An 11131-nucleotide genomic window follows, 5' to 3' on the forward strand; every position below is an offset into this window, starting at 1 on the left:
TTATTTTATTGAAATGAGTTGAGACTTCTGTTTAAGGAGATCTCTTCACCCAACAGAATAAATAATTTCACAAGTGTACCCTCTTTGTAAGTGATATAATGGCCTTTCTGAGATGACAGTTGTATTACAATGTATTATAAATATCTAGCTTTAAAAATGGATTTAATTTCACACCAGCCTAAAAAGATTCCAATCCAAAGCATGTAGCATAGTAACTGTATATTGTACTTGTCTAGAATAAATTTGCATTTTAAATTGTTCTGTAAGGATTCAATGCTCAAACCCTTTAGTGTCAGCACATTTCATTTGGCATTGAATGGATACTAAAACAGATCTCTGAATGAATACTCCTCAGAAGTACATAGTACTATTTTTTACTGTATAATTATAAAACCATTATAGATTTATTTTAGAAATCATTCAATAACATTTTTTTTAAACAACTATATGTTAATACACTGAATTTCTGCTTCATTTTATAATTTATCCTTCCTCACAATATGAGAAACTACACAGCGGAATGAAATTTTGTTCCTTTTGAAATCAATAACCAGTTGCTACTGACTTCAGACATGCCAGAACTTGATTTGTTGTCTGTCTGAACTATATTAGTTAGCTCTTCTTCTTTTATCTTGGTGTGTTATAGCCGTAAGAGAATGTAATACACCTATTGTAGCCAAAAGATTTATGTAAAATACTACATAAATTTTAAAATTGCACTTTCTGCATTATTCTGATGCTATATAACGTTTAATCTCATTACTTTTCTGAAATTAAAATTAGTATCATGCAATTAAAAAAAAACAAACCAAAGTGCTTAGTTGTTTGACTTCTCCAATTCTTTAAGATTGTAATTTTAAGATGAAGGGGGGAACAGGAACTTACCTACTTGGTACTTTGGGTAATAAGTTGCCATTTGTCCACTACTGCATGATTGTCTCTTATGCCTTTTTCTTATATTTGTATCAGTGGTCTCCCATTGTGGACTTTTTCTTTTGTTTATTCTGTTAAGAACTTCAGAACTACTAGCAGGATTATCATCATGGTTTACACCACTACTTAATTTTCTGCTGTGAAATTGGTCATCCAGCCTTTCAGTCACTTTAGAAGAATTAGATCCTTTAGATGATTCCATTTCATTTTCTTGTTTCTTTAATGCATTTTGCTTAGTAGAATGGGACCTTAAAAGAGGATGTCTTTTTTCTTCTGTATAGGCCTGATTGCTTTTACTTTCAACAGCTTCAGGAGAATAAATGACATTATTTAACTTAAATGAATTGTGCTGCTCAATATGGTTGATTTTTCTCAGAAATATCCTACAATCTTTAAAGGTTTTGGCTTTCCAAGTATTTTGAAACAGTTTATCTTGGCTTTGTTCTTTTCTAACATTTTGTTGGCAACAAATTGTTCCATTTGTCTCTGCATGTGACTTAAGTATATTTGCTAAACCAGGATGTGGGTTAAAGTCAGAAGATCCCATCATCTGTTGAACAAATGCATCTCTGGCTTCATTTTCAGTTGGCAAGAGGCTACTCTCAGATTCTACCAAAGTCTGAGTGGGCTGGACTTCTACTCTATTTTTTTCCTGGAGCTTGGGCATTTCATCATTGGTTTCCCCACTTGTACTTTTAAACAACTGGCTTTGGCAAAAGAACTGCAAATTTTTCTTTTTTGATTTCCAGCCTCCGGGAGCCTGATTATAGAGCTTTTTCGTTTGTCCCCACCTATCACGCTGTAACTTCTTAAATTCATTTCTTTTTAATCTGGCTAATGTGAAATTACTTTTCATGCTTAAGACTGGAGACCTCACCATGTTATGTAATATTTGTAACTTCCCTGCTGGTTTGGAAGGAGAGGATAGTGCAAACTTTTTAAAGTGCTTTCTGAAAGGGCAAGTACTAAGATCAGATTGTTTAGTTTCCATCTTTATCTCTCTAGTACTAACTACTTCTAAAGGATTGCGAGCATTTGCCTTTCTCACTAGAGAGAGAGACTGTGTTTCTGTAGTTTGCATAAACCAGGTGCAGAGTTCATTCATATTACACTTTTTCTGAAAAAGCATTTTTATAGGTGATGTTTCAAGTTCTACAAGGCAGGAGTCTAAAGGGTTTGCCATTTCAGAATTACAGTCTTGTTCAATGGGATCCCTTTTTTCACATACACATTTATCAAACTCAGTTCCCCCCACTCGCAACCAGGTATTAGTTATCTGTTCAAATCTATTATTTAGTTCTTCCAACAAAGTGTCACTTGAAGTGGAACTGGCCCACCACCTGAGAGAGGGATTTGATGAAAAAATGGGATCTGATGATACTTCGTTAATGGGCCTGAATTCACCATCCTTAAGATCCTTTTTTGCATTTCCTGAATTTCTCAGTTCTGAGGTATCTTTGGATGCTGTGCTCTGATTTGATTGCCTGTGTTTTTCCTTTCGATCTTTAGCTTTTTTCAAATGGAGTTTGTAAGATTTATGTAGTAAGGCACTTCTACAAGTAAATGCACTAGAAGATGCTAATGAATGTAAAAAATGCAGCGAGGGTTTTCTGTCTCTAGCAGAATGTCTCAATGGAATTTCACGTTTTCTTGACACTGTTGTAATAATATTGTTTGATCCATCCTCTCTAGAATCTTTCTGCATGCTCTTTACTTGACCCATATTATTGCACAGTTGATTTTTTCTCTCCTGTGGTATGTTTTTTTCTAACACATTCTGCTGTTGTAAAGGAGGCAAACAGTTGCTAATACTCACTTTTCTTTCCTGAGGTGAAACTCTATTAACAGTCACTGATATGCCAGAGATTTTTACTTTTGCTGGCCTACCGGGTTTTCGAATGGTGGTTAACGGTTTCTTAATTGGCCGTATAATATTGCTGCAAGGATGTGGTGATGCTAGGTTACTCTTGGTAGGTCTAACATAGTCATAACCAGAGACCTCGTTTTCAGTAGAAGAATTCTGTAAGGCTTTTACTATTTCAGTCAAAGCATTTTCAGTTTCTGCATTGTGTCTTGCTTTGCCCTGGTCACTGGCAAAATTAGAATCAATGTGTTGTGTGGGCAGAATCTTGATTACATTTAGATTACCTTCAGAAACATGTCTCTTAGTTCTTCTTGACCTTCCAAAAACAACTGTCACAGTAATATTTTTGTTGCTGTTAACTTCTTCCATTACTGCTACATCAGATTTGGTACTTTTACCATCACTGCTAAGTTCAGGTCTAGGTTCTGTGCTTTCAGTCATGTCTATTTTTGGTTTTGGAGGCCGTCCAATAGGTCTCTTAACCTGCTTAACAACTTGAGGACCTATTTTCTTCGGTCTACCAGGTTTTCTTTTTAAAACCGATTCACTGCTACTGCTTGATTTCTCCACAACTTCGTGATTTTGTTTCGAGTCATTTATGTTAGTTTGACCAACTGGACAAGAACTTGTAATCGCTTCCGGATAAACACAACTTGACTGCTCCTTGGTATCATTTTCACTGTAATCACAATCCTTGGCACAGATTGCATGAGAAAGATCTCCTGTGGCCTGTTTGTCTAACAAAGTGTTTGTGTGCCCCTGAAACAAACAAATATCTGTGCTTCCTTTAGAAGATGCAGCTGCAGATGTCAAAGTATATTTGACTCCTTCACTACTATTAACCTCCGAGACAAACATAAGCTTAATAGGACTAGAGTAGTTTAAGGGAGATGAGATCTCCCCAGCTTCAGAAGTTGTATGTGAGTCCCCATTATTGGAAGTTGAACTGGATGAATCAAAAGTCAGAGATTTCAAAAGGCTGTCATTACTTTCTTGATCTATAACCATTTCTTGTTTGTTTGTTGTCACACACACAGTTTTGATTTTACTGCTGCTTGGCACATGTGAATGTGGGAGGAAGCTTTGTCCTGTGCATCCCATTTCATTCAGAGTGAAAGGTAAGCCTCTTCTAGCAGCTGGGTTCATAACCTGTTCATAAGCATTACCTTTTAATTTTTGGCTTATTTTGTAACTATCCAGTAATGAGTTGTTAGTCTTTCTGGCTAAGTTTATTGTATCTTCTAAACGCTCTACAACAACTTGCAGATTTGTGTCTCTCATAATTTTTCTTATATTTATGTCACTGCATCTTTCAGTATGAACATCTTTATTTATTTTCATTTTTTCCAAACTTTCTAAAGACTTTTTTGTATTGGATGACTTTCTAAACACAATATTGTTTGTTACATACACAGAGTACCATCCAGGAGGCACGATGTTACGTTTAGTTCTGCCCAAGATTCCATTATTCTCATCCTTTAGAGGAATCTGATCAGTCTCTTTTAAGGTTGCAAAATCTCCTTGTGTTTTTGCGAGTTCCGCCTGGCTGGCTGCAATAGCACTGTTTTCTGAAAGAACTAGAAAGCCGGAGCTGGTTTGAAAATTAGAAAGAGGTAGTTTGAAAGCCTCTGTTTGGTGTACTGGAAAGCACATTGGTTTGGTTTGGCAATTCATGCATGGATTACTTTCAAGATGTTGCAAAGCCTCATCTTCTATCACAGTAAAACTGTGTCTTTTATTTGGATATATTTTATCAATTTTTTTTGTAGATTTCTTTATATTTCTCTCAGAAATTGACTTTTTTCTTACAAGACTTTCATCAAGGCTTGCAAGCTCCCTCTTGATTTGCAAAGACTGTCGTCGAATGAATGGTGAATCAGGAGAATTATACATTGCAAATAAAGTTTCCTGACGCTTGCGAAATCTTGTTTGGATAATTTTATTATCCATTTGTTTATCATGTTGGTGAAGTAATTCCATAAAGCTGTAATCACTTGCCTTAGCATTATGCAAAAGAGAGGTTATGAAGTCTCCTAATTTGACATCATTTTCTGGTGCCCTGTCACTGCTAGAAAGTTTTATAAGATTTGTTGCTATATCTGTAGTGTCTATTGATTTTAACTTTTCATTAATACGGTCCATTAAATCTTGAAAAATGGCAGAATGTTCACCTTTCTCAGCCTTCTCAGAATTTATATAATAATTGTTGCTTTCTTGGTCTGTTGATAGCAACGTTCCATCTGAATATTCAGTCTCTTTTCCTCTGCGTGTTTTACCTTCATATTCAAATTCTCCTTTGCTTCCTTCAGCTGGCAAGAGGGATGGAGGCTGGTTGATGGATATTTCAAGCTTGTTATTGTCTAAAGTTGGAAAATCTATAACCGATCCTTCTGATGATTCAAATTCTTTACTCTGTACAGGTGATAGTGGAGGTGGTGATGGGCTGCGAGATCTATTTGAATTTTTAATGCTGTTCAAGAGATCACAGTCCTTAGTTGAATATGTACATGCTGCTGCTTTCACAGAATGCCTGTTATAATTTTGCAATTGTTCAGCACAATACTTATGAGAACTACATGCTTTGTTCACCATTGTCTTAATACATCCAATCGCTACAGCTTGGCATGACAAAGAATGGAAATCTTTAATACAAACAGACAGAGGTGGTAAACAAGTGTTTGGTCTTTGATTTTGTAAACAGCACCTTTTTGTCAGCATATGTCCATTGCAATTGCAAAATGAAACGTGAACATCCTCTTCAGTAAGGGAACGGGGAGTTTCAGAGTGGACCAAATGTGTTTGCTTGCAACTGCAAACTATAGGAACATTTTCATCTTGTATTAAAAATTTTAACATAGCCAAAGTCTGTTGCCAGTGATATGAACAAAAAGACTCCAAAACTTTGTTTAATGTTGATTTTCCTTTTTCCAAATTAGCTGTGTCCTCTGAATTTGCATCAGCTGTTGAGCTTGAACTGAAAATGAAAACAAATCAAAACAAAATATAAATTACAGTAAAACACCGTATCTAATGTATGTTATGGTTAAACTCAAGCCTAAAAACCTGAAGTTTGCAAAACAGTTCTGTTCTATTTGCACTATTCAATCATATTTGCGAGTGTCACTAGCAATGATGTGCATCTTATCTATAGCAGTGATAGTCCTACCCTAAGAAAAATAATCAGGAAGAAATTAAGGGACAAAAAGAATTTTTTGAAACATAGCTTCTCATATCTAAATGTAATTACAATAATGTTAACTTTCTGATATTTCAAATTACCTTAGTCATTAACAAAGGAAAACCTCACCAAGAACCTGGGGAGCTTAGTATTACTCCCATTTCACAAACTGAGGCACAGAGAGGGTAAATGACTTGCCTAAGGTCACAATCCAAGGTTGTGGCAGAGGCAAGAATGGATCCATCTCTCCTGAATCCCACCCTAAGATATTCATATACCAAAGTGTATTGAATGTTCTTGAGGATACTCTTAAAGATCCTTATAAAGACATTTTTATTTATATATTTATTTTGAAAGAACACTTAATAGGCTAACAGAAAATGGAAAAAATAGCCACTTGCTACTGTTACTATTCTTTGCAGAGAGAAGTTTCCCTTTTAGTTTTTAAATAAATTGCAGTGGTGCATCACAGGCTCTTCATTGCAATGTATTACACACACATACACACACACGTGCGCGCAACACACACACATAGATTCCTTCATTAAACAGAAACAGAGATAATCACCACTGGAATAAATAACTTCTGTGATGAAGGTTAATACCCTTTAAATCTCAAATACAGGGTAGGCCTATATCTAAATAAGACTTCTGAGCAGTTGTTCTCAAAGATATTAACTCAAAATCACTTATAAAATACTACTTTAACTATTTAATTAATTTCTTATAAATTATTAACACTAATGTCACTACTTACCTAATCAATCATTTATATTGAAAAGCTGAAAATTTTCCATGGTAGAAATTAATACAGATATTTCTTCAATTAAATACAAAATCCTTAAGCTGGATAGCAACTATCAACAGATAGTTAACACCTAATTCAAATGTTTTACTGAAACCAACTGCATGAGCAGAAAATGTTAGAAGAATTCTGTTTTAGAAAAGTATGTATTGTTTAAACACATCACCAAACTCTGAACATGACACTAACTTTTTGCCCTGTTATTACCTCCTGTAATTTTTTGCATTTAAGCCTGTACTTTGGAAAAATTTCATTTTGATTGGGTTGACAATCGTATTGATCAAGGAACAAACATATTTAAAATTTAATGTGCTGTATTTATATAAAGTTACCCATTCATTAATTAGCTCATACCCAATGTTATTAGCATCAATAGTAACTTTCAGCTTCAGGTTTCTTACTGGAAGTTATACATACAAATTTGTATTTTTATTGTCCCACACAGATTTTAAAGTTTAGAGCTTAAAACCAGCCAACTACGCTTAATAATTCCTCATGTTTTTTCCTTCTCCTGTAATATTTAGTATGAAATGGTATATATTCAAAATAAGCATGTAGATAATACTAACTCATAAAAGCGTAAGATAATTGTGATAGTACTAGTTGAAATTGCGATTATGTTTAAACTGGAGTAATTGAAGTCTTAAAAAGAAAAAAACTCTTTGCACTTGCAATCTAAAGTAAAAACAGCACTATTCAAAGGCATGTCATTGTCAGATTTAACTGTTTTTGAAATACCACTTCACTGAGAAGAGTCTGAGTGTTACTCAGTCCAACAAACTCAGGAATCACGAGGTGTTGAAACGTATCACTATACTTGTGAAAACAAAGCTTATTCTAGTAGTACAACTACGGATAAAAACTAATTGCCCTCCCCACCACCATGACTTACTAAATAAAGTTTTGAAAGGCCAGGTAGAAAAAAAATGAACACAACACTAGCTCTTAAATATTTTGTTTGTAAATCATAGTAAATTTGTTAAGTACTAATTTGCTAAAAAGATGGCTATAGTACAGTCTTTTTAGACTGAACTCTAGACAGATACCTGTCTGTCTAGACTTGCAAGGTACGTCTAATGGAGTTTCACTGGAGAGCTTTAATTGTAGAGGACCTGTATCCATAACTGCTATTTAAAATATGCTCACTGGTAGAAGAAACTTCCAGAGCCCTACAGCCTTCTCAAAGTCAGTAACCAAAATTTCCAAAGGCCTCAAAACTGCTTTGAATTTGCTATGTGGAGATTAACCTGTTGTATAAAGTAATATCCTGGTTATCACAGACATACTGGACATTCTTCTAATACGATTTCTTTCCTGGATATCTACCCTTGTGTAACATCTATAATCTGCTTTCCCTTAGCGTGTGTTAGTTTCTAAAGCTGACAGACAACTTAACTTCATCCATTCTATTGTAATAGTACCACACTCCAAATGATCTTCCAAGTTTGTGAAAACACATCCACCCCTTACTCAGTCACCATTTGGGAAAAGAGCTTACTACACAACAAATTAAAGCAACACATTTTCTTTGAAGTGTCTCTCTGTAGAGATGTCCATATATTTAAACAAACTAATTTTTAGTAGCTTTTCAATACAATTATGGAATTATATTTCAGTTTCCTGTAATTCCTTCATATAGCCCTTTAAATTTGTGCTGTCACACAGTAGTTTAGACTATCCTCAAGATAAAAGGTTTAAACAATAATTTCATAGAAGGAAGAGCTATCACTTTCACAGTTGCATACTTCCTTCACAGAACAGTCTTACACTTCCTACAAATCACACACAAAGATGGCTAGAGAGAGTGGGTAGGAAATGGAGGGGTTGAGAGGTGAGAGGATCAATACGCGCTGCTCCCCCAGTACCTTTTGTGCACAGTATCTCTGAAGACAAAAGCTAAGCGTGGAATGACATTATTTCCCTGCTGGAGGGCAGGGCAGTTAATACCATGGAGTGGAGGCTGACTGGAGTCCAAAATTGGCACAAAGGCAGAGATCTGATAAGGTTAAGTACTAGCCTTTCAGCGTATTATTTTATGTATAAAAAAGTAAACCTTTGCCTCCTCCACAAATCCAAAAAACTATCAGGAAAGAGCTCTATCAGAGGACTCCCAAAAGATGTCCTTCCCTAGCATTCTATCCTCTGTCTCAGCCACAGACAAGATAGATCAATCTAGCAACTTTGCAGACTGGGAACAGGAACAAAATTGGGAAGAGAAGAACATACTTTCAAGTACTCATATGAACAGCATAGAAATGTTCTAGAAATATAAATTTGTCCTATAGAAATGTTTGTTTTCTGACTTTACTAAGTAAATAAATCCCTCAACAAAAGCTATATATTATCTGTAATATATAATAGATAATTTTTAGCTGCAAACTAAAGGATGTAATTGTTATAAAATTAGTTTTCTGAATTTCTTCTCACTTTTGAGTAATGCATCAATTCTGAGACATCATCCTTCCTTAAAGCTATTATTTCTGATATATAAAATTATCATAGTAAATTAGTTATTATGTGCTTAATTTGTACAGTTCTTGATCTTATGCCACTGCTAATAAACTTGTGCCTCAGGAGTAAGTCAAATGAGTCAGTGTACAGGTTTTTGTTTCTTTCTTTTTTTTTACTGAATGAGCAAATCAATCACACATCAGTGTTGTAAATTTATGTGCAAAAGCATTGAAGTGCTTTACTACAAATTACAACGTAGAAACACGTTAACTAAACAATTAAATTCATACAATCAGATTTAGGAATATAACAACACAAAGAAGAAACAGAATTACAGTACATTTACAACACAAGACAAATACATGGAATTCATTAGAAAATATTGTAATAAATAATTCATGAATTATAGTGCAATTGATTTATGCATAAATATAACTAATTGCCTAAAAATCAGTTGTTAACAAAAATCTGTCAAAAATCAAGGCAGCCACAGAGTTTTACTAAATTACTGCGACAATGGAAATACTGCAATTAAAAAACAAATACAAGTATTTGTACTGTAAACAACTAAAAAAATCAGTCTCACTAAAGTTAATATACAATTTAATATAAAATTGTCATTAGCTACCAGAAATGGTTTAAACAGCTTTACTGAGCAGTAGTTCTAAAAACAGAGGCACTGTTTTTTAATATAAAATACTTGAGAAACATTCAAATAAGTAGAAAGCATGTAGGGCTTGCTTTCGCCTTCATTTAAAATTCTGCTGAAACAGGAATTTTCAGAAATTGTCAATTACTAAGTAGTGACTGGTAACTGAATTTATAAAACAGTTCAAAATGTGTAATTTAAATGACATTTAATGGAATACATAGGGGTTGGGGAAGCAGAATCTACACATTTCCCTGCTTTTCCTTAGTTGTGTAATCAAAGGTTAGCCTAATAATTAGAAACAAATAATTCTGTTCCTTTAAACACTTACAGGTTGAGTATCATCTATTAACTATCAAAAAATATTTTAATATACTATTTCTGACCAAAAAATAAATACAAGTACTAAAATGTTGAAAATTAATTATAATATTACATACAAAACTTCTGAGTACTGTTAAGTCAATAGTAAAATGATCCCTGATTTTATGAATCCTGTTAATTTTTTGGTCAGGTCATCTTTTAAATGATATAAAAAGAGTACTGTAACTTGCCTTCAATATAAACTTCTGACTCAAATTTATAACATTGTCTGAGGAGTAGAAAACATCAGTATGGTACAAATATTAGGCAATGTATTGAAGCCCAAGATTTTTGCAAGTAAAACTGTATAAAGACAGATCTTGAAACATTTAAGGTTTTTTCAACTTCGTTTTTCAGTGGGGATATATTCACAAATTAATCCTTCTGGCCCTCACAAAATATGGCTTAATTCTTTTAAAATGAAAGATGACCCTGACATCTGCTGTTTTGTGATCTCCTTGTTATCAGGTACAGTTCTGCTTAAAAAAAGGATTCATTCTGTAATAGGCAAGTAAACCTTAATCACTGAAGAAGATTCAGTATAGAGCTGAGAGACCAAAGAACTGAGACACTGGTTGTGCAGTTTCAAAGGATTATTCTGTTTTAAAATGGAAGTTGTTATTTTTTAGTAGCGTTAATAAATATGGGCTAGATTTTGCCATCAATAATGCAGTATGCTCTCCACTGAATTTAATGGCAAGTTTATCTATAAATCAAATTACCTGATGTGGCCCATATGTATCTAATGTCCCATTTCATTTATATAATTAACCTATAGACACGTAAATGTAAGTGGGAGAAAAAAATGTATGCATGTGCACCAAATGTATAGAAGTTGGAGAAAAGTCTTTTTCTATGCCAAATTAGATGCATACAGAAAAAATTACA

The 11131-nt window shown here is 34.0% G+C and overlaps 1 protein-coding gene across 1 annotated transcript; it reads right to left on the reverse strand.

Annotated features, from left to right (window-relative positions):
* Positions 1-885: 885 nt before the first annotated feature.
* On the reverse strand, positions 886-5410 carry LOC104082699 (chromosome unknown open reading frame, human C10orf12; the record flags this gene model as incomplete). Its single annotated transcript, XM_009585918.1, has 3 exons — positions 4596-5410; positions 1900-4388; positions 886-1239 (listed from the first exon to the last, which is right to left on the reverse strand). Coding segments are annotated over exons 1-3 (3637 nt in total), but the record flags the coding sequence as incomplete, so codon positions are not given.
* Between the last annotated feature and the right edge of the window lie 5721 nt (positions 5411-11131).

The sequence above is a fragment of the Fulmarus glacialis genome, unplaced genomic scaffold (genome assembly GCF_000690835.1).
Source record: "Fulmarus glacialis isolate BGI_N327 unplaced genomic scaffold, ASM69083v1 scaffold8799, whole genome shotgun sequence".
In the NCBI taxonomy this organism is placed as follows: domain Eukaryota; kingdom Metazoa; phylum Chordata; class Aves; order Procellariiformes; family Procellariidae; genus Fulmarus; species Fulmarus glacialis.